Source organism: Leptodactylus fuscus, chromosome 3 (genome assembly GCF_031893055.1).
Source record: "Leptodactylus fuscus isolate aLepFus1 chromosome 3, aLepFus1.hap2, whole genome shotgun sequence".
NCBI lineage: Eukaryota > Metazoa > Chordata > Amphibia > Anura > Leptodactylidae > Leptodactylus > Leptodactylus fuscus.
Genome location: NC_134267.1, coordinates 139,639,641 through 139,665,039, shown reverse-complemented (window position 1 = coordinate 139,665,039; position 25,399 = coordinate 139,639,641). Strand labels below are relative to the sequence as shown.

General features: G+C 42.7%; 1 protein-coding gene across 2 annotated transcripts in view; it reads right to left on the bottom strand.

Annotated features, from left to right (window-relative positions):
- Positions 1–25,399, bottom strand: part of CSMD1 (CUB and Sushi multiple domains 1) — a 1,381,920-nt gene that overhangs the window by 264,580 nt on the left and 1,091,941 nt on the right. For both annotated transcript variants that reach the window (XM_075268411.1, XM_075268410.1), the window contains one exon: positions 2,078–2,265. In XM_075268411.1, the coding sequence (XP_075124512.1) occupies positions 2,078–2,265 (188 nt within the window). The remainder of the gene's footprint in view (positions 1–2,077; positions 2,266–25,399) is intronic.

Below are 25,399 nucleotides of genomic sequence, written 5' to 3'. Positions count from 1 at the left end.
TTTGTAATGTTGTCAGGGGTTGTCCAGTTTCAGGCAAATATTCAGACAAATGATATTGTTTGTAAAATAAAACATATATACAATTTTCTAATAAACTTTCTGTTTCACTTCTTCATAGTGTTCTAAATCTCTGAATGCTGTGAGTCATTGTTTATTTCCAGTAAATAAAATCAGTTCATGATCGTGTGATTTATGGTCCATGATCATGTGATATATGGTCCATGGTCATGGTCATGTGATATATGATCCATGATCATGTGATATATGGTCCATGGTCATGTGATATATGGTCCATAGTCATGTGATATATGGTCCATGGTCATGTGATATATGATCCATGGTCATGTGACCAGACAGATATCTGATTTCTGTGCTGTGACTGAGCTGTGTGTCCATCACATGACCATGAAAGAATGAATGACAGCAAGCAGAGATCTAGAAAACTGTGAGAAATGAATACTGAACATATATTGGAAAATATTGAATTTTTAATTACAGAAACAGTAATATTTGTCTTTCAATATTTTTCGGAAACTGGACAACCCCTTTAAGCCTACCCTAGCATGATCATTTTCTGCATCTGGTCTTTCTGATACAGTTTTTAAGTCACAACCAGGTGTTTCCTACATGGAGAGAAAGTATTAAGTACAGATGATACTTCCTCCTTCTCTTTAATTCATTTAATGCCTGATCATATAAGGGAGGCCTTACTCATCATTTTACAGTCTGAAATCGAAATGCATATTATGTAGATGGAACACATGACGTGAGAGCGTTACTAGCTAATACAGCGTATCAAGCCAAGCCATTTATTATTTTACTTAAGCCTTCTTTATGTCTTGGAAGGATTTCAATGACAATATTGAATGCTTATTATCTTTGTAGGTGTTGGGCTTTAGAGGGCAATAAAACAGATTTAACTAAAGGCCATTGACAGTATTTCATTAGAGATGCTAATACTGTGCTGCTTAGTTCCTCATACACAGCAGATTTGTTGTAGATGTTTTTTTAGATGGTCTCATTCATCTGAAAAGGGCTTACAGAAACCAGATGTATGGAACAGATTTTTACTTCACTGCTGTAGAAATTTCTGCAGAAAATCTCCCACATGCAAATATGCCCTTATGTATGTAAAGTTCTACCACACCCTTTATTAACATTGGCTATATAGTAAGAAATTGTATAATTGTAAAATATCTAAATTACTGTTGTTACTTTTCAATTTATGTTGCTCCCCAGCATGGGTAACAGCTAGCTGCTAATAGCTGACTTCTAGCTATATATCACAGAATCACAGTGTTGTTCTGCTACCTAGCAAGTAATAATTAGGCTAAATTTAGGCTATATTCGCGAGACAATGAATACTGTCCATGTGACATCCGTTTTTTTAAAGGATGCTATGTGGTGGCATTTATTTCACTGTCAAAGAATGGGGGCTTTTTACATGACCGTTATTTTGACAGTCCATTGTCACAGACCAACAAAATATAGGTTGTGTCCTATTTTTGGCTATTTTCTTGGATACCTCCATGCACTGATGTATGGAGGAACTGTAAAAAATGGTGCATGAAAATCCGTGAAAATTTATGTTTTTCATAGTCATTTTTTTTTTTTGTGAGTTTAGCCTACGGCTGCATGCACAAAAAGATCCCCCAATAAAATAAAATAAAATAAAATAAATGAATGTTAAAAACAGATGGAACTGTATTTTTCATAAGTTTTATGACCATGTCTCAGTTTTTAACATCATTTTTTAATCAGTTTTTAACTGTCAGTAAAAAGAAAAACATTTATGTATATCATGTTTTTTTGTTTTTGACCCAACCCACTCATCTATTTTTAATGTCACATCACAAAATGGATGTTAACCCAATAGTCATGTATTGGGTTTATCAAGATTGAACAATGGACAAAGATATTACGTTTTAGACAAGTTTTAAAGAGATATTACTATAAAGCATATGATTTCATTGGAAAATAGCAAAATAAATGCTACTGAGCACCCTGCATGGGCATGATATATTATTATTAAACTTTTCAAAAAGCATGTAATAAATATAAATAATAATAAAATTACCTTTATATTCAATGGCAAATCCAGACATGCCAACAGATGCATCACTACGAAATGCCAAAAACAAGCTGTTACCGCTGCTTTCTAGTCTTTCTGGCGCATGAGAACCTTGGTAACTTCCAATTATGGGACTGTTGGAGTTATCACCTTCATATATGTGCAGAAAATCATAACTGGGCTCCATGTTAAAACTGAAACATAGAAATAATGCTCATATATACATTACTGACATATTCTATAAACCAAAACTTTGTCTTTACTTTCTTAGGGTGAGTTCACACTGAGTATACGCCAGCTTATTCTGAACGTAAAACACGTTCAGAATAAGCGGCGTATAAAGCAGTTCCATTAATTTCTATGGGAGCTGGCATACGAGCGCTCCCCATAGAAATGAATGGGCTGCTTTTTTCACTACGAGCGCTCCCATTGAAGTGAATGGAAATTTCCTGCGTGTACGGCTAGCTCTGCTCATGCCGAGCCGTACACGCGATCACATCACATTCACTTCAATGGGAGTGCTCGTAGTGAAAAAAGCAGCCCATTCATTTCTATGGGGAGCGCTCGTATGCCAGCTCCCATAGAAATGAATGGAACTGCTTTATACGCCGCTTATTCTGAACGTGTTTTACGTTCAGAATAAGCTGGCGTATACTCAGTGTGAACTCACCCTTAATTTTATTTTACTGGAACACACTAAGTTTAGCAATATTTATAGCTAACACATATTGACATATACAATGCCTCACATTTTTTGAGATTTTAAATGTATCTATAGGTATGCACAGTCATGATGTTATCACACAGCACATTTGCAGCCAACATTGCCTTCATTTATTGTATTTGGCTATTAACTGCTAATTTATCAAAGTACAGTTAAAAAATGTCACAAAATAAAACAAAGCAAACACAGTAAAAATAGGAAATACAACTAGTTACATAATTACTACAGTTGCAAAGAGACATAAGTACATCAAGTTCAACCAGGACATGACTGTAGGAAATAATTATTCTATGCAGTTCCATAAGCATCAATGCTATTTTTTCTAAAAGGCATCTAAGCCTTTTTTGAAGCTGTCAACTGTTGCTTCTGTAAATAGCTCCTGGGGTAGGCTATTCCTCAGATTCACAGTCCTTACAGTGAAGAAGCCTTGCTGGAGGGCCTCATCTTTTCAGGGGATTTTATATTGAATCTCTCCATATTACCTGTATGGACCAGTTACATATTTATATAGGTTTATCATATCATAGGAACTATGGAGAGTGATTAGGTCTAGTGTCAGATATAGCCTATAGGAGGTCTTATGTAGAGACCCTTTTAGTTATCACTTATAATAATATACTTTTGTCAAAATTCTGCCATACATTATGAATGTGATTGCTTTGGTAGCAAGTAGAGATGGGTAAACCACTAAACATTTATTTCAGATTATGGTGGTTAACCCCCCATGATTCAATTCAGATCGAACAACTTTGTCATGAACTGGAAGTGAAAGTGGTAAGGCCCTAAAGTTTCAGATCGAAACTGAAGCATTTGGAAAATTTTGTTGAATCTGGTTAGATATAAACTGGTTTTCTTATATCTAATAGCAAGCATATACATTCAAATGAGCTTACAGATTTAGTCAATATACATATGGAGGCAGCATATTACTGTCAAATAAAAAATGCCAATACATAGAACATATTTATAAGCATACACAGAATACAACAACTTGTGTAGATGAGAAAATGTTACAGTGACCCTCCATGGAGTATTACTCTCTATGGTTTATGACAGTACTCAGTGCACAGAAGTAATAACTAATTTGGAAAGACAGTATCAGGTTGAGGTCTCATGTTGCACAAATGCAGCAGGAGTAATTCAGCAAGCATTGGCCTGTTAAAACAAGAAAAACAACAGCAGGGGACCAAGCGGGCCCCCTAAGGTTAAAGGCCCCATAGGTAGCGGCCTAAAGTTGCTTACTGCAGGGATGCAGTAAAGAGGGACCAGTAAAGTAGTTGTCATACTGCCCCTTTACTGGCCCCACATTGTATACCGCCCTTTTTACTGGCCCTAACATGGTAAAACACCCTCTTTCCTGACCCCCATTTACACAGTGTAATGCCCACTTTACTGGACTGGAATTATACTGTATTAGGTTCAGTCTGTGCCAAGAAATGGGGTACTATCATGTGTGGTAGCCAGGAAAGTGGGTGGAGTACCATGTGGGGACCAGAAAAGGGGGTGCTATACAATGTGCCAGCTAAGAAAGGGGGTGCTGTACCTTGTGGGGACTGAAGGGACCCTAGTCAAAAGTTTTCTATAGGGCTTAGTCTTTGCAAGTTATACCCTTGGTAAGGTCAAAAGAAAAATATCACATCATGCTAACAAAATCCTTGAAAGGCAGAAATTCATGTATTCCCCCCTCCCCACATGGTGGCCACTCAAATAGGATAGTTAGCATATACCTTTTTGTTGTCTTTTTATGGGATCATATTGCTTTTAGAAATGTTGCTTAAAGGCTCCAGGTTCATATTGATCATGCATCCTTAAGATGCAAAGGTCAGCAGTTGTCTGACACCCAGGAACCCGCTGTGAATTATAGGCACAGCAGTATTGCAGCTCAGCCCCATTCACTTGAGTAGGACTGATCTGCAAACAACTCATTTAATGAGTGACATCAAATGGGCTTTGAAGGGGAAGCGGTGTTCATGAAACAGCTGATCTGCTTAGATTCTACATGTCAGATGTCTGTTGAGTCAGTAGCTCACCTATCCTAAGACTAGGTCATCAATCTTACAAACCTGGAAAACAACTTTAACTTATGCCACACATATCTGGAGAACAACACCCACGCGGAAAGGAAATGGGGATCATATCTTTTGGTGTCTCATAAGGTACAGGTAAGTAAAAAGTAAGGAAGTAAAGGGATGCAAGGTCCAAATACAACGTGGTCGTAGGGTCCCAACCCGATATATGGAATTAAATGGAACGACACACTTTTTTGTGCGAAGTAACAAGGTATTTATTCTGTAGAGCAGAGTAAAACGCTTTTCGGCACAACCAGTGCCTTCATCAGACTCTACACATTTTACAAAAAGAAGAAAAGAAAAACAAAATACCACACGGTAATTAATTTCACACTTATACAAAAAATTACGATATATACAAGAAATCAAGGCCACTTGTAGACATGCAGGTGTGACTGCGACCCTTAATCCAGATGAATTCAATACTCCTGAGAGGTGATGAAATTGAAACTGCACCTGTGGTGAATAGACCTGAGTGTGGGTAGGTAGGAGAGCCAGGTAGTAATATATCGTAGTTGTATCATAAGGAAAGAATAATAGACTAAAGAATTACATATACATAACAGGTTGTCATCGGTAGAATAAACCACACTAAAGAAAAAAAGTGATCTAGGAAGTCACATGACAGGTAGCATCAGCTGATATGTAAAAATAGATACAGTCCTATGAAAAAGTTTGGGCACCCCTATTAATCGTAATCATTTTTAGTTCTAAATATTTTGGTGTTTGCAACAGCCATTTCAGTTTGATATATCTAATAACTGATGGACACAGTAATATTTCAGGATTGAAATGAGGTTTATTGTACTAACAGAAAATGCGCAATATGCATTAAACCAAAATTTGACCGGTGCAAAAATATGGGCACCTCAACAGAAAAGTGACATTAATATTTAGTACATCCTCCTTTTGCAAAGATAACAGCCTCTAGTCGCTTCCTGTAGCTTTTAATCAGTTCCTGGATCCTGGATGAAGGTATTTTGGACCATTTCTTTCTACAAAACAATTCAAGTTCAGTTAAGTTTGATGGTCGCCGAACATGGACAGCCCGCTCTCAAATGATCTGAAAACAAAGATTGTTCAACATAGTTGTTCAGGGGAAGGATACAAAACGTTGTCTCAGAGATTTAACCTGTCAGTTTCCACTGTGAGGAACATAGTAAGGAGATGGAAGACCACAGGGACAGTACTTGTTAAGCCCAGAAGTGACAGGCCAAGAAAAATATCAGAAAGGCAGAGAAGAAGAATGGTGAGAACAGTCAAGGACAATCCACAGACCACCTCCAAAGAGCTGCAGCATCATCTTGCTGCAGATGGTGTCACTGTGCATCGGTCAACTATACAGCGCACTTTGCACAAATAGAAGCTGTATGGGAGAGTGATGAGAAAGAAGCCGTTTCTGCACGTACGCCACAAATAGAGTTGCCTGAGGTATGAAAAAGCACATTTGGACAAGGCAGCTTCATTTTGGAAACAAAAATTGAGTTGTTTGGTTATAAAAAAAAAGGCGTTATGCATGGCGTCCAAAAAGAAACAGCATTCCAAGAAAAACACATGCTACCCACTGTAAAATTTGGTGGAGGTTCCATCATGCTTTGGGGCTGTGTGGCCAATGCCGGCATCTTGTTAAAGTTGAGGGTCGCATGGATTCCACTCAGTATCAGCAGATTCTTGAGAATAATGTTCAAGAATCAGTGACGAAGTTGAAGTTACGCCGGGGATGGATATTTCAGCAAGACAATGATCCAAATCCTCAGGCATTCATGCAGAGGAACAATTACAATGTTCTGGAATGGCCATCCCAGTCCCCAGACCTGAATATCATTGAACATCTGTGGGATGATTTGAAGCGGGCTGTCCATGCTCGGCGACCATCTAACTTAACTGAACTTGAATTGTTTGTCCAAAATACCTTCATCCAGGATCCAGGAACTGATTAAAAGCTACAGGAAGCGACTAGAGGCTGTTATCTTTGCAAAAGGAGGATATACTAAATATTAATGTCACTTTTCTGTTGAGGTGCCCATACTTTTGCACCGGTCAAATTTTGGTTTAATGCATATTGCGCATTTTCTGTTAGTACAATAAACCTCATTTCAATCCTGAAATATTACTGTGTCCATCAATTATTAGATATATCAAACTGAAATGGCTGTTGCAAACACCAAAATATTTAGAACTAAAAATGATTAAGATTAATAGGGGTGCCCAAACTTTTTCATAGGACTGTATATACCTTCGGTTACAATTTAGAAAATAATGGATATTCCTTGTAGTGTATAGAAGAGGTAGGATTGCTGTGGGATAAGAGAGTATACATAGGTCATGATGCCCAGTTCTAGTTAGGCATATAAAACCACAGCTGTAATTGTACACAAATCTCAGTCTTTGCCTCTAGCCCAGTTTTAATTAGGCATATAGAGTCACTGATTTGTTCATAATATATTGCCTCTAGGAATAACCATACAATAAACAATAAGCTCGTTGTCAGGGTGTTTACTTACCTCCGCTATAATAGCCTGCAGGGTCCGCTGGAAAGTATATTAGCAATAAACTGCTGTGGTGATACGGCTAGAACGCCAAAAAGGTAGCTGTCCGGCTGTTTAGAAGAGTCGTCTGGAGACGGAACATCCAGACCGCCTCTATATGCGGCCGCCGGCCAATCCCGGCGTGTGGTATGCGCAGGCTCAGTATAGATGAAGTCCGGACATAGTACGCTATGTGCCGGCTTTGTAGTACGTGGCCGTGCGCATGCGTGAGATGTAAAGCGTCTCACCACCGGCTATGTGTTCCGTAACTGCACGCATGCGCAGAGAGGAGAGATACGTCTCGCCGACAGGCAATGGAGAGAGCCCGTAGTACCCATATAAGATCGGACATGGAAGGAGAAAACTATAGTGAATGAAACGTTAGACTAATAGAAGCTGGTAATCTAGAGTAGTCTCTATAGTTAAGAGCTAATGGATAATTAGAAAATAGTGAAGGGATACAAAAAGGAGGGGTGGAAAAACGTGAAAAAAATGTGAAAAAAACTCAAAGTAACGGGATTATATAATGAAAAGTGGACAATAAACCAGAAAATAAAAAGTGAACTAACAGAATGAAAATAGGGTTAAACATGAAAAAAAAAGACTATTGGAGAACGTAGATAATTGACCTAGTAGTTGACTTACTACGGATTATCTTGGAGGAGAATTATTTTCTCTTTCAAGACCAGTTTTATGTGCAGTGCCGGGGTACAGCTATGGGGTCCAATATGGCCCCTCCATATGCCAACGCCTACATGGCCTCATTTGAGGAGCAGTTTGTGTATCCACATAACCTTTTCACACAATACTCCTTAATATGGAGAAGATACATTGACGACATTTTTTGTATTTGGACAGGGTCCCTTTCTACACTACTGGAGTTCACAGACCACCTTAATCGTATATGGCCAGAACTCCAATTTACACTAAGCTATGACCTCCGGTCCATTCATTTTTTGGATACAAGAGTAACCCTCAAAGATACGGGTAGATTACAACCAGATCTATATATAAAAGACACAGACCGTAACAGTCTATTGCACTTCTCAAGCTGTCACCCCCCAGCCCTCAAAAGGGCATTACCAAAGTCTCAACTCACTAGGGTCAAACGAATTGTCGAAGACCATGACACTAGACAACTACGGTATACTGAAATGCTTAACAAGTTTACCCAACGGGGATACCCAAATAAAGTTTTACAAAAAGCATTTAGAGACACCACTTCGGCTACTCCCAACACAAAAACAACAGCTAACAGAATTCCCTTTGTACACCATTATCACCCGTTTATGTATAAGGTGCATCACATTATTAGGCGACATTGGTCCCTTCTGGGCAGAGCATACCCCCAGGTTCAAGAGTTTCAACTACCATTTCTACCATGCTTTAGGAGACCACAAAATCTCAGGGACCGCTTGGTGAGAGCGGATATCGGTTCCGAAAAAAAGTCACCACGCCAAACATTTCTTGGCACACAACGAAAAGGCACATTTCCGTGTCTACACTGTCAACAGTGTTCAAATGTACAAAAGGGAGATAAAATTTACCATCCCCTGAATGGCCAAACAATCCCTATCCGTGATTATTTCACGTGTGAATCCAACTTTGTTGTGTACTTTATTAAATGTCCGTGCAGTCTCGGATACGTTGGAGAAACCACCCAGCGTATCCGGGACCGCATTAAACAAGATAAATCCAACATCCGCTGTAAAAATCTGTTTCTTCCTATACCAGCACATTTCGAAGAGAAAAAGCATAGCATTTCACAACTCCGTTTTCAAGTTTTGGAATATGTTGAAACCCCGAGAAGGGGAGGTAATCGTATCTCAATTTTGAAAAAGCGCGAGGCTTACTGGATTCATAGACTCCAGACTCTTGAACCAAAGGGATTAAATCGCGAATGACATCAATGCATTTATTTGATCTGTACACTAATCATATGTTATACTGTTTTTCCTCAGGCTCGTTGATACCCCGCTGTCATCCTGCCTCCAGGGTCCGCCTATGATTCATAGTATCCTTGCTTGTTTTGATAATATTATTTTCATTTTTATTTCTATTTTTTATTTCTATTTTTTATATATTTTTTCAATTTTGACAATTTTTTTATTTTTTATTTTTTATATATTTTTTTTATATATTTTTAATTTTTTAATTTTTTATTTTTTATTTTTTATTTGTTATTATTTTTTTTCATGTTTAACCCTATTTTCATTCTGTTAGTTCACTTTTTATTTTCTGGTTTATTGTCCACTTTTCATTATATAATCCCGTTACTTTGAGTTTTTTTCACATTTTTTTCACGTTTTTCCACCCCTCCTTTTTGTATCCCTTCACTATTTTCTAATTATCCATTAGCTCTTAACTATAGAGACTACTCTAGATTACCAGCTTCTATTAGTCTAACGTTTCATTCACTATAGTTTTCTCCTTCCATGTCCGATCTTATATGGGTACTACGGGTTCTCTCCATTGCCTGTCGGCGAGACGTATCTCTCCTCTCTGCGCATGAGCGCAGTTACGGAACACATAGCCGGTGGTGAGACGCTTTACATCTCACGCATGCGCACGGCCACGTACTACAAAGCCGGCACATAGCGTACTATGTCCGGACTTCATCTATACTGAGCCTGCGCATACCACACGCCGGGATTGGCCGGCGGCCGCATATAGAGGCGGTCTGGATGTTCCGTCTCCAGACGACTCTTCTAAACAGCCGGACAGCTACCTTTTTGGCGTTCTAGCCGTATCACCACAGCAGTTTATTGCTAATATACTTTCCAGCGGACCCTGCAGGCTATTATAGCGGAGGTAAGTAAACACCCTGACAATGAGCTTATTGTTTATTGTATGGTTATTCCTAGAGGCAATATATTATGAACAAATCAGTGACTCTATATGCCTAATTAAAACTGGGCTAGAGGCAAAGACTGAGATTTGTGTACAATTACAGCTGTGGTTTTATATGCCTAACTAGAACTGGGCATCATGACCTATGTATACTCTCTTATCCCACAGCAATCCTACCTCTTGTATACACTACAAGGAATATCCATTATTTTCTAAATTGTAACCGAAGGTATATATCTATTTTTACATATCAGCTGATGCTACCTGTCATGTGACTTCCTAGATCACTTTTTTTCTTTAGTGTGGTTTATTCTACCCATGACAACCTGTTATGTATATGTAATGCTTTAGTCTATTATTCTTTCCTTATGATACAACTACGATATATTACTACCTGGCTCTCCTACCTACCCACACTCAGGTCTATTCACCACAGGTGCAGTTTCAATTTCATCACCTCTCAGGAGTATTGAATTCATCTGGATTAAGGGTCGCAGTCACACCTGCATGTCTACAAGTGGCCTTGATTTCTTGTATATATCGTAATTTTTTGTATATGTGTGAAATTAATTACCGTGTGGTATTTTGTTTTTCTTTTCTTCTTTTTGTAAAATATGTAGAGTCTGATGAAGGCACTGGTTGTGCCGAAAAGCGTTTTACTCTGCTCTACAGAATAAGTAAAAAGTAAGGAATGTCTTCATCTCCTCTAATACCATAGGCTGCCCATTGGGCATAACTAGTTTGCACTATGTTCACATCTGTAAATGGTACCCATTGCAAATTTTTTAAAAATGGATTTGTTGCTGTCTGTTGTATATTGTTATTTTTTGGATGGAGCAAAAGTGCTGCAAGTCCAAGTTTTGTCTTCATCCAAAAGAGTGAACACATGAAGGAAATGCTCAAAAGGCCCCCCTATGGATGGTTTTAAAACAGATTTCAATGGACATTTTAAATAACCCGTTGTAATAAGTTTTTGTTTTTGATCGATCAACCGATCCCAGAAACTGAATAGGTGCAGAGACACCAACACAGTTGTGGACCAAGCCATTCAGTGGAAAAGGCTTACAGCTTCATTTCTAAAAAGAATTAAAGTCCCTTTAAGATTACGCTTAAACATTTACAGATCTCAATATCTGGATTGATGAAGATGATATGGATTATTTATAGTGTTTTCAATCTCTTATAATTGAGTACAATATTATAATGCCAGTGAAATGAGTAAATGAGTGGTTGTGACACAAGCTAAGAAAGAGATTTTTGATGAGCAGAGAAGTGTTTGAATAGGAAGACAGAAATATAGTAACGGAAATAAGAAAGGTATTAGCTTTATGCTTTGTAATATAAATGATCTAGCGAAGCATGCAAATGGATGGTATCACAGGGAAGGTCGGATGAGCGTTAAATGTTAATAAAGGCAGAGACACAACAGGTCTGTTGGCTTTTGAATAAATGAATATTGCCTTAATTCTAATAAGATCAGTCTGAAAGCTCCTCATTATTGTTCCTGGAGTTGATATTAGATTGGTTATACATGTGGTGAACCAGAACATGACTACATACGAGAAGATCTGTTTTAATGACTTGTATTCATCATTTATATTATGGGATGAAATGCTGCTTTTTCCCCCAAAATCACAGAAACATATAGCAGGAAATTATTATACTATACGCCATTGACATTTAGAAAGTAGCTTTACAAATATAGGTAAGAATTTAACTTTCATCTCAGCTAAGTCAATCGATTCCTAATGGACTATGTGCACATATAAGAGAAAAATTATTTGTTTGGTATAAAGAGAGTGAACGCTTTAGACTACCAAGACAAGTTATCAATCTTCGGGTTACTTAGTTTGGGAAAAAAGACATCTTTTGGGTGATCGAATTACAATTACTCGACAGAACAGACTTTTTTTTTTACATGTTAGGCCTGGTTGGTTCACATCTGCGTTCAGTATTCCATTCGGGGAGTCCACTTGGGGACCCCCTGAACAGAATACCAAATGCATTAAAAAGCGGTTAGCTAAGAAACCACACAGACCCCAGTGGTTAGCTAAGAAACCACACAGACCCCAGTGGTTAGTTAAGAAACCACATGAAACATACACAGACCCCATTATAGTCTATTGGGTTTGTGTGGTTTCTTAGCTAACAGTTTTTTAATGCATGGACTCCCCGAATGGAATACCGAATGTGGATGTGAACCTGGCCTTATGCCTATACCTGTAACAATCACAAGGGGTCATCTTCTACGTCTAAAGAAAAGAAGGGCATTCTTTACTGTAAGAGCATTGAGTCTATAGAACTTACTGCAAAAGCACGTTGTGATGGTTGATCCATTGTACATGGTCAAGAAGGGCCTCAAAGTCTTTCACAAGTTATAAAATGTAGATTTGAGATTGGATATTAATCCAAGAATTTATTCTGAGTGCCATATTTGTAGTCAAGAAGGATTTTATTTCTGCAATATGAGCACATTGGCATCTGCTTCTTGGGTTTTTTGCTTTCTTATTTACAAATATATTCTGCATAGAACCCATGCATTTACAATGGTATTTCTGTCTTGTTTCAGTCTCGGTTCTGCTTCAGAAATTCCTTTAGCAGCCTCCATTATATACAATATTCTATAAAAATCTTTAATGTATGGGTCAGTATGCTGCATTCATATCTGCTGGTAAAATGAGGGATGCTATGAAGGATGACTGATCATCTAGTTCCATCAGAAGCCAATGGTGTCCACTGTGTGGCAGATTTGACAATGCTATTTACTTATTTCCATTTTTTTGCTCCTAAAATGGAAATATAGTGCACACAAAGGAATGAACATTAAATTGTCTGTTGACCTCAATTCCACATGTTTCCATTGGGATCATGTTTTTCAGCAAGACAGACACAGTGCTGACACATTAATTTTATAGTACAACACAATTCTATGACAACATGATGTCGCAGGATAGGCTGAATCCTGTAGCATCTCTTGTTGCTCCATCTTGTTTAATGCATTCAAGTCTCATTAAACAATTTAAATTATTATCTTTAGTAAAATATAGGATCAAGTATGAAATTGATACTAACATTTTTGTCAATCCACTCATTGACAAAAAAAAAATGCATCCAGATATAAATGTCAGATTGCTGCATAGGCTGACTTCCTGCATCTTGGCAGGATCAATCAGGTATTGTGGGCACCTAGCAGCCCAGGGGCACTGGCTAGACCCCAGACTTCATAAATTGCATCAGGGCACCCTCTGATCTTGCCGTGGGGGTGCCAGGGGGTTACTATTGTTGTGCAACTTCTTGGATGCTGCGGTCATTTTTGACCACATCATCCAAGGGGTTAAAGTCCGCATCCCAGGGCATAATAGGACAGCTTGTCCCAGCTCTCAGCTGTGTAACACAGCCAGGAACTGGGAGTAATGTTGAGGGCACAGCTTCTGTGCCTGCGGCATTACAGAGCTGTAATAGTAATGAGGGGAGCCAGAACTATGTACATACCATGACAAACTATTATGGCAAGGAGCATTAAGGGGTTAAGTAACAAACTTGGAGAAACATGTTATCCCATATTATTACCACTGGTATTTATTATCGAGGGACAAATAAATATTACAAGTAGTTCCGACTTTTCATTATGGTCTAATAAAGACAATGCGCTTTTTGAGTACTAATAAAGGTTATTTTCTTATTTAATATTTCTTTGTAGACCAATGTACATTGTAATTTCAATTTAATTTAGGGTTTCTTTTTTTCACCTTTCTCCTTGGAATGTTCCCGGCATATGTAGCATCCAGCAATGATCTTTCAGAAAGATTTCATTTTCTGAAAAGCCAAGTTATAAGCTTTTAAATGCTTAGATTGTCCAACACAAATTGACCTTAGCTAGTCATGGGGGAATGGAGAAACTTCATCCAGTGATGCAGTCATCAAGCTAAATCTCACCCTGTCTAGCTTAACTGACATTACTGTCAGACATAAGTCTGATACCCTACCTGACTGTCTGACTCACGAGGTATGATTTAGCATGATGGCTGCTTGACTAGATGAAGCTATTCTCAACCCTCTGTAACTAGTTAAGGTTAATATACATATGACATTGTAAAGTTTTAAAGGGTTGTAACTTAACTTTTCAGCAACAGAAAGCTTAGTGAGAGTGTTAGGAAATTGCTTTGATGACAATTCCCCAGCAGCTGCTGGAAACCCTGGAGAAAGGGGCACAAGATACAGTGAGCCCTAAGCTGAAGCCCCCCACTGTCCCTTCCTCTTGCCGGTCCTATCCTAGGTAATAGGTGGCAACTTGGAGATGATCCCTTCCTATATACATGAAACCCAAAATGCAGACAAGACAAACAACAACAAAGGGAGGTCAGCTAGCCAGGGTTCGGTAACAATCGAGCAATGCAGTGCCACATGAAAGTCCAAAAGAATAGTCAATAGGAAAAGTCAAGGTCAGGATTAAGAATACATGTAACTAAACAGCAAGAGAAATGCCAGCAAACACGAGGCAAAAAATAGGCACCAGTGTGAATGTGAGCCAAGACTAAATAGGGGAGGATGAACCCGCCCTGGACCTGACTGGAAGGCAGGCTGTCAATCACAGGGCAAGACCAAATTTAAGTACTTCATGGACAGAGGCAGACAAGGGCAGAAGACGGATGTGGTGCAATTTCAATTAAAGAACTAGAGCTGTGTTCACACAGTGCAACCAAAAACTCATGCGAGCAGAGGGTGGCGCAGTGACCTGAAGAGGCAGAGATGTTACAGAGGGATCATAGGAAAAGCCATTACTTAATGCCGTGCAGGCTGAGGACAGTTTAGGGTGAAAAAAACCACCTGGCATGTGCCCCTTGAAATATTTAGCCTAGGTTGTTATGTCATAGTTAATATTTCCATATGGATTGTTACACATGCAGGAGATTAAGTACCAGAAGCATGGTTAATGTAACTGCATGTCAGACTGGCATACAGAGGCATCTCAGCTAAAGACATTATGTCAGTTCATAATCTATTTCCATATATCTAAGTCTGCACACATATTTTTTAAGAGTTCAAAAAGCCCTAAGGGTGTGTTCACACATTGACAAAATTTATGTAGTTCTTCCATTTATACATACAGTATGTGAAACTGATTTCTTAGCTACAGATATTTCTGCTACTAATCTCCTGCATAGAAATATATAATATATAGTGTAATTGAGTGTTGTATTACCAATAACCCCTCTTGCTTTGCCCTGATGCCTACATGACCTGTCCACCATGAACTTCATAGACAACCACAACATTTTCTGATGAAAAACCGTTGGGAACTAAACTTTTGGATTAGCTATAAGACTTGCAGTAAAAGGTGGAGATCCACAGAATAAAAAGCTTCCCTTCATAGAAGGGTTTTTTAAGAAAAGTTTCTGAAAGCTTTGCATATACTTCTATAAATGTATGATGATTGTTTTGTGAGTTGGTACATTATCTCTCTTTCACAAGGAGCAGAACAATTATGTGGAATTCACTTAACAGCTGTTTCCACTGCTTACTTCAGCTCACATGTTGAACACAATAAAGAATTGATAGTCACTTTCACTACCATTCTCGCTTGATCTCGGTTTAGTCGAGACCTCAGAGTACTTGCTACTAGTCCCTGTGTGTATAACTACTCTGTTACATCTGATTTAGCTTATAAGTGATGGCTTAATTTAATATTTTTATGAAGATGAATATTAAAATATAAAAAATTATAAAAACAAGGTTTCATCATCTTTTTCAACACTAGTGCCTAGTCATAAAACATCTGCGTATTAGAAAGCCAGTAACAAGTGCAGGTAGAAAAATACACATAGCATCTATAAAAATAAATCTGGATACATGAAGATACAATATACTTTAATTAGGTTTGAGGCGATCTTGAGATTTCAGGATCGATTTTAAATTCCGATTTCCGATCATTTCCATCCGATCCCAATCGTGAAATTTACTCGATCGCCAATCGTAATCCGATCTTTTTCGATCCTGATCGCTCAACCCTAACTTCAATAACATTGAAAATTTAGTTGAATCTTAAAAAAATAAAATGTATACACTGGACTACTTTCTAAAAGCAGATTCCTCTGAAGATGAAAAACTCCCAGGATATCCTGTTGATGATAGCATTAACAATCAGTTGTGACTAGAGATGAGCGAACAGTGTTCTATCGAACTCATGTTCGATCGGATATTAGGCTGTTCGGCATGTTCGAATCGAATCGAACACCGCGTGGTAAAGTGCGCCATTACTCGATTCCCCTCCCACCTTCCCTGGCGCCTTTTTTGCTCCAATAACAGCGCAGGGTAGGTGGGACAGGAACTACGACACCGGTGACGTTGAAAAAAGTAGGCAAAACCCATTGGCTGCCGAATACATGTGACCTCTAATTTAAAAGAACAGCGCCGCCCAGGTTCGCGTCATTCTGAGCTTGCAATTCACCGAGGACGGAGGTTTCCGTCCAGCTAGCTAGGGCTTAGATTCTGGGTAGGCAGGGACAGGCTAGGATAGGAAGGAGAAGACAACCAACAGCTCTTGTAAGAGCTAAATTCCAGGGAGAAGCTTGTCAGTGTAACGTGGCACTGACGGGCTCAATCGCCGCAACCCAGCTTTCCCAGGATCCTGAATGGAATACACTGTCAGTGTATTCCCGTATACCCGATATATACCCCGATACCCGTTCCAACGGTGTGCCCCCCACCTTCACCCCAGAAATACCCTGCAAGTCCCCTAGCAATAGAATTGGGGCTATATACACCCACAATTTTTACTACTGGTATACAGTGCCATTGTCTGACTGGGAATTCAAAGAATATATTGGGAATACAAATACCCTCATTTCTTGCTACTGCCATATAGTGCCAGTGTCTGACTGGGAATTCAAAGAATATATTGGGGTTACGTGCACCCACAATTTTTACTACTGGTATACAGTGCCATTGTCTGACTGGGAATTCAAAGAATATATTGGGAATACAAATACCCTCATTTCTTGCTACTGCCATATAGTGCCAGTGTCTGACTGGGAATTCAAAGAATATATTGGGGTTACGTGCACCCACAATTTTTACTACTGGTATACAGTGCCATTGTCTGACTGGGAATTCAAAGAATATATTGGGAATACAAATACCCTCATTTCTTGCTACTGCCATATAGTGCCAGTGTCTGACTGGGAATTCAAAGAATATATTGGGGTTACGTGCACCCACAATTTTTACTACTGGTATACAGTGCCATTGTCTGACTGGGAATTCAAAGAATATATTGGGGTTATAAATACCCTCATTTCTTGCTACTGCCATATAGTGCCAGTTTCTGACTGGTAATTCAAAGAATATATTGGGGTTACGTGCACCCACAATTTTTACTACTGGTATACAGTGCCATTGTCTGACTGGGAATTCAAAGAGTATATTGGGAATACAAATACCCTCATTTCTTGCTACTGCCATATAGTGCCAGTTTCTGACTGGGAATTCAAAGAATATATTGGGGTTACGTGCACCCACAATTTTTACTACTGGTATACAGTGCCATTGTCTGACTGGGAATTTAAAGAGTATATTGGGAATACAAATACCCTCATTTCTTGCTACTGCCATATAGTGCCAGTGTCTGACTGGGAATTCAAAGAATATATTGGGGTTACGTGCACCCACAATTTTTACTACTGGTATACAGTGCCATTGTCTGACTGGGAATTTAAAGAGTATATTGGGAATACAAATACCCTCATTTCTTGCTACTGCCATATAGTGCCAGTTTCTGACTGGGAATTCAAAGAATATATTGGGGTTACGTGCACCCACAATTTTTACTACTGGTATACAGTGCCATTGTCTGACTGGGAATTCAAAGAATATATTGGGGTTATAAATACCCTCATTTCTTGCTACTGCCATATAGTGCCAGTTTCTGACTGGTAATTCAAAGAATATATTGGGGTTACGTGCACCCACAATTTTTACTACTGGTATACAGTGCCATTGTCTGACTGGGAATTCAAAGAGTATATTGGGAATACAAATACCCTCATTTCTTGCTACTGCCATATAGTGCCAGTTTCTGACTGGGAATTCAAAGAATATATTGGGGTTACGTGCACCCACAATTTTTACTACTGGTATACAGTGCCATTGTCTGACTGGGAATTTAAAGAGTATATTGGGAATACAAATACCCTCATTTCTTGCTACTGCCATATAGTGCCAGTGTCTGACTGGGAATTCAAAGAATATATTGGGGTTACGTGCACCCACAATTTTTACTACTGGTATACAGTGCCAATTTCTAACTAGGAATTCAAAATGCGCAAGGCTCCCGGAAAGGGACGTGGACGAGGCCGTGGGCGAGGTCGGGGGAATGGTTCTGGGGAGCAAGGTAGCAGTGAAGCCACAGGGCGTCCCGTGCCTACTCCTGTGGGGCAGCAAGCATTGCGCCACTCCACAGTGCCAGGGTTGCTTGCCACATTAACTAAACTGCAGGGTACAAACCTTAGTAGGCCCGAGAACCAGGAACAGGTCTTGCAATGGCTGTCAGAGAACGCTTACAGCACATTGTCCAGCAGCCAGTCAGACTCTGCCTCCTCTCCTCCTATTACCCAACAGTCTTGTCTTCCTTCCTCCCAAAATTCCGAAGCTTTACAGAACAATAACCCAAACTGTCCCTGCTCCCCAGAGCTGTTCTCCGCTCCTTTCATTGTCCCTCAACCTGCCTCTCCACGTCACGATTCCACGAACCTAACAGAGGAGCATCTGTGTCCAGATGCTCAAACACTAGAGTCTCCTCCATCTCCGTTCGATTTGGTGGTGGATGACCAGCAACCCACCCTCATCGACGATGATGTGACGCAGTTGCCGTCAGGGCATCCAGTTGACCGGCGCATTGTGCGGGAGGAGGAGATGAGACAGGAGTTGGAAGAGGAAGTGGTGGATGATGAGGACACTGACCCGACCTGGACAGGGGGGATGTCAAGCGGGGAAAGTAGTGTGGATGTTGAGGCAGGTGCAGCACCAAAAAGGGTAGCTAGAGGCAGAGGCAGAGGTCAGCAGCTTAGGCGAAGCCAGGCCACACCCGGAATCTCCCAAGATGTTCCAGTTCGTACCCAGCCCCGAAAAACTCCCACCTCGAGGGCACGTTTCTCGAAGGTGTGGAGTTTTTTCAAGGAATGCGCCGAGGACAGATATAGTGTTGTCTGCACAATTTGCCTCTCGAAATTGATTAGGGGCTCTGAGAAGAGCAACCTGTCCACCACTTCAATGCGCCGTCATTTGGAATCCAAGCACTGGAATCAGTGGCAGGCAGCAACGGCAGGACAAAGGCCGCCTGCCGTTCACGCCACTGCCACTGCCTCTGCCACTGCCTCTGCCTCTGCCACTGCCACTGCTGACTGTGCTGGCGATGCACTCCAGAGGACGAGCCAGGACACCACTTCATCTGCCTCCGCCACTTTGTTGACTTCTACCTCATCCTCCCCTGGTCCTGTCTTATCTCCTTCTCCTGCACCATCAAAGGCACCATCAGGCGTTTCTTTACAACAACCCACCATCTCTCAGACATTGGAGCGGCGGCAGAAATACACTGCTAACCACCCACACGCGCAAGCCTTGAACGCCAACATCGCTAAACTGCTGGCCCAGGAGATGTTGGCGTTCCGGCTTGTTGAAACTCCCGCCTTCCTGGACCTGATGGCAACTGCGGCACCTCGCTATGCCGTCCCTAGCCGTCACTACTTCTCCCGGTGTGCCGTCCCCGCCTTGCACCAGCACGTGTCACTCAACATCAGGCGGGCCCTTAGTTCCGCGCTTTGCACAAAGGTCCACTTGACCACCGACGCGTGGACAAGTGCATGCGGACAGGGACGCTACATTTCACTGACGGCACACTGGGTGAATGTAGTTGAGGCTGGGACTGCTTCCCAAACTGGCCCGGTGTACCTCGTCTCCCCGCCTAACATTCCTGGCAGGGACACGAGAAGAACACCCCCCTCCTCCTCCTCCTCTACCGCCTCCTCCTCCGCCACCGCCTCCTCCTCCGCCACCGCCTCCTCCTCCGCTGTTAGATTGACCCCAGCTACGAGTTGGAAACGTTGCAGCACTGGCGTTGGTAGACGTCAGCAGGCTGTGCTGAAGCTGATCAGCTTGGGGGACAGACAGCACACTGCCTCCGAGGTGAGGGATGCCCTCCTCGATGAGACGGCAATATGGTTTGAGCCGCTGCACCTGGGCCCAGGCATGGTCGTTTGTGATAACGGCCGGAACCTGGTAGCAGCTCTGGAGCTTGCCGGACTCCAACATGTTCCATGCCTGGCCCACGTCTTCAACCTAGTGGTGCAACGTTTCCTAAAGAGCTACCCCAATGTTCCAGAGCTACTGGTGAAAGTGCGGCGCATGTGCGCCCACTTTCGCAAGTCGACAGTAGCCGCTGCTAGCTTAAAATCTCTCCAGCAACGCCTGCATGTGCCACAACACCGGCTTTTGTGCGACGTCCCCACACGCTGGAACTCAACGTTTCAGATGTTGAATAGAGTGGTTGAGCAGCAGAGACCTTTGATGGAATACCAGCTACAAAACCCTAGGGTGCCACAAAGTCAGCTGCCTCAGTTTCACATCCATGAGTGGCCATGGATGAGAGACCTTTGTGACATCCTACGGGTCTTTGAGGAGTCCACAAGGAGGGTGAGCTCTGAGGATGCGATGGTGAGCCTTACAATCCCGCTCTTGTGTGTTCTGAGAGAATCCCTGATTGACATCAGGGATAACTCAGATCACACAGAGGAGTTAGGGATAGCATCCGATCCGTCACAGCTGGAGAGTAGGTCCACACATCTGTCCGCTTCACTGCGTTTAATGGAGGAGGAGGAGGAGGAGGAGGAGGAAGAAGAGTTGTCCGATGATGTGATGGTGATACAGGAGGCTTCCGGGCAACTTCGAATCGTCCCATTGTTGCAGCGCGGATGGGTAGACATGGAGGATGAGGAGGAAATGGAGATTGAACTTTCCGGTGGGGCCAGAGGAGTCATGCCAACTAACACTGTGGCAGACATGGCTGAGTTCATGTTGGGGTGCTTTACAACCGACAAGCGTATTGTCAAAATCATGGAGGACAACCAGTACTGGATCTTTGCTATCCTTGACCCCCGGTATAAAAACAACATCTCGTCTTTTATTCCGGTAGAGGGGAGGGCCAATCGCATCAATGCTTGCCACAGGCAATTGGTGCAGAATATGATGGAGATGTTTCCAGCATGTGACGTTGGCGGCAGGGAGGGCAGTTCCTCCAGTAGGCAACCAAGTTCTCACCGGTCCACACAAACGAGGGGCACACTGTCTAAGGTCTGGGACACCTTGATGGCACCCCCTCGCCAAAGTGCCGCCACGGAGGGTCCTAGTGTCACCAGGCGTGAGAAGTATAGGCGCATGTTGCGGGAATACCTTTCCGACCACAGCCCTGTCCTCTCCGACCCCTCTGCGCCCTACACGTATTGGGTGTCGAAGTTGGACCTGTGGCTTGAACTTGCCCTATATGCCTTGGAGGTGCTGTCCTGTCCTGCCGCCAGCGTCCTATCTGAGAGGGTGTTCAGTGCAGCCGGTGGCATCATCACTGACAAGCGCACCCGTCTGTCAGCTGAGAGTGCCGACCGGCTCACTTTGATAAAAATGAACCACCACTGGATAGAGCCTTCATTTTTGTGCCCACCTGTGTAAAGCACCCCAACATGAAACTCCATGTCTGTACTCAACCTCTCCAATTCCTCCGCATCCTCATACTCATCCACCATAAGCGTTGCACAATTCTGCTAATACTAGGCTCCCTCCAACATGATTTCCCCCAACTCTGCTGGTTAGAGGCTCCCTCCACCCTGATTTCCACCAACTCTGCTGGTTAGAGGCTCCCTCCACCCTGCTTTCCCACAACTCTGCTGGTTAGAGGCTCCTTCCACCATGAATTTGCCAAAACTGGGCTGTTTAGAGGCTCCCTCCACCATGAATTGGTCCAAACTGGGCTGGTTAGAGGCTCCCTCCACCATTAATTGGTCCAAACTGGGCTGGTTAGAGGCTCCCTCCACCATGAATTTGCCCAAACTGGGCTGTTTAGAGGCTCCCTCCACCATGAATTTGCCCAAACTGGGCTGTTTAGAGGCTCCCTCCACCATGAATTGGTCCAAACTGAGTTTTTTAGAGGCTCCCTCCACCATGAATTGGTCCAAACTGGGCTGGTTAGAGGCTCCCTCCACCATGAATTGATCCAAACTGGGGTGGTTAGAGGCTCCCTCCACCATTAATTGGTCCAAACTGGGCTGGTTAGAGGCTCCCTCCACCATTAATTGGTCCAAACTGGGCTGGTTAGAGGCTCCCTCCACCATTAATTGGTCCAAACTGGGCTGGTTAGAGGCTCCCTCCACCATGAATTTGCCCAAACTGGGCTGTTTAGAGGCTCCCTCCACCATGAATTGGTCCAAACTGGGGTTTTTAGAGGCTCCCTCCACCATGAATTGGTCCAAACTTGGCTGTTTAGAGGCTCCCTCCACCATTAATTGGTCCAAACTGGGCTGGTTAGAGGCTCCCTCCACCATGAATTGGTCCAAACTGGGTTTTTTAGAGGCTCCCTCCACCATGAATTTGCCCAAACTGGGCTGTTTAGAGGCTCCCTCCACCATGAATTGGTCCAAACTGGGCTGGTTAGAGGCTCCCTCCACCATGAATTTCCCAAAACTTGGCTGTTTAGAGGCTCCCTCCACCATTAATTGGTCCAAACTGGGCTGGTTAGAGGCTCCCTCCACCATGAATTGGTCCAAACTGGGGTTTTTAGAGGCTCCCTCCACCATGAATTGGTCCAAACTTGGCTGTTTAGAGGCTCCCTCCACCATGAATTGGTCCAAACTGGGGTGGTTAGAGGCTCCCTCCACCATTAATTGGTCCAAACTGGGCTGGTTAGAGGCTCCCTCCACCATTAATTGGTCCAAACTGGGCTGGTTAGAGGCTCCCTCCACCATGAATTTGCCCAAACTGGGCTGTTTAGAGGCTCCCTCCACCATGAATTTGCCCAAACTGGGCTGGTTAGAGGCTCCCTCCACCATGAATTGGTCCAAACGGGTTTTTAGAGGCTCCCTTCACCATGAATTGGTCCAAACTTGGCTGTTTAGAGGCTCCCTCCACCATGAATTGGTCCAAACTGGGGTGGTTAGAGGCTCCCTCCACCATTAATTGGTCCAAACTGGGCTGGTTAGAGGCTCCCTCCACCATTAATTGGTCCAAACTGGGCTGGTTAGAGGCTCCCTCCACCATGAATTGGTCCAAACTGGGGTGGTTAGAGGCTCCCTCCACCATTAATTGGTCCAAACTGGGCTGGTTAGAGGCTCCCTCCACCATGAATTGGTCCAAACTGGGCTGGTTAGAGGCTCCCTCCACCATTAATTGGTCCAAACTGGGCTGGTTAGAGGCTCCCTCCACCATGAATTTGCCCAAACTGGGCTGTTTAGAGGCTCCCTCCACCATGAATTTGCCCAAACTGGGCTGGTTAGAGGCTCCCTCCACCATGAATTGGTCCAAACTGGGGTTTTTAGAGGCTCCCTCCACCATGAATTGGTCCAAACTTGGCTGTTTAGAGGCTCCCTCCACCATTAATTGGTCCAAACTGGGCTGGTTAGAGGCTCCCTCCACCATGAATTGGTCCAAACTGGGTTTTTTAGAGGCTCCATCCACCATGAATTTGCCCAAACTGGGCTGTTTAGAGGCTCCCTCCACCATGAATTGGTCCAAACTGGGGTGGTTAGAGGCTCCCTCCACCATTAATTGGTCCAAACTGGGCTGGTTAGAGGCTCCCTCCACCATTAATTGGTCCAAACTGGGCTGGTTAGAGGCTCCCTCCACCATGAATTGGTCCAAACTGGGGTTTTTAGAGGCTCCCTCCACCATGAATTGGTCCAAACTTGGCTGTTTAGAGGCTCCCTCCACCATTAATTGGTCCAAACTGGGCTGGTTAGAGGCTCCCTCCACCATGAATTGGTCCAAACTGGGTTTTTTAGAGGCTCCCTCCACCATGAATTTGCCCAAACTGGGCTGTTTAGAGGCTCCCTCCACCATGAATTGGTCCAAACTGGGGTGGTTAGAGGCTCCCTCCACCATTAATTGGTCCAAACTGGGCTGGTTAGAGGCTCCCTCCACCATTAATTGGTCCAAACTGGGCTGGTTAGAGTCTCCCTCCACCATGAATTGGTCCAAACTGGGGTTTTTAGAGGCTCCCTCCACCATGAATTGGTCCAAACTTGGCTGTTTAGAGGCTCCCTCCACCATTAATTGGTCCAAACTGGGCTGGTTAGAGGCTCCCTCCACCATGAATTGGTCCAAACTGGGTTTTTTAGAGGCTCCCTCCACCATGAATTTGCCCAAACTGGGCTGTTTAGAGGCTCCCTCCACCATGAATTGGTCCAAACTGGGTTTTTTAGAGGCTCCCTCCACCATGAATTGGTCCAAACTGGGCTGGTTAGAGGCTCCCTCCACCATGAATTGGTCCAAACTGGGGTGGTTAGAGGCTCCCTCCACCATTAATTGGTCCAAACTGGGCTGGTTAGAGGCTCCCTCCACCATTAATTGGTCCAAACTGGGCTGGTTAGAGGCTCCCTCCACCATTAATTGGTCCAAACTGGGCTGGTTAGAGGCTCCCTCCACCATGAATTTGCCCAAACTGGGCTGTTTAGAGGCTCCCTCCACCATGAATTTGCCCAAACTGGGCTGGTTAGAGGCTCCCTCCACCATGAATTGGTCCAAACGGGTTTTTAGAGGCTCCCTTCACCATGAATTGGTCCAAACTTGGCTGTTTAGAGGCTCCCTCCACCATGAATTGGTCCAAACTGGGGTGGTTAGAGGCTCCCTCCACCATTAATTGGTCCAAACTGGGCTGGTTAGAGGCTCCCTCCACCATGAATTGGTCCAAACTGGGCTGGTTAGAGGCTCCCTCCACCATGAATTGGTCCAAACTGGGGTTTTTAGAGGCTCCCTCCACCATGAATTGGTCCAAATTTGGCTGTTTAGAGGCTCCCTCCACCATTAATTGGTCCAAACTGGGCTGGTTAGAGGCTCCCTTAACCATGAATTGGTCCAAACTGGGTTTTTTAGAGGCTCCCTCCACCATGAATTTGCCCAAACT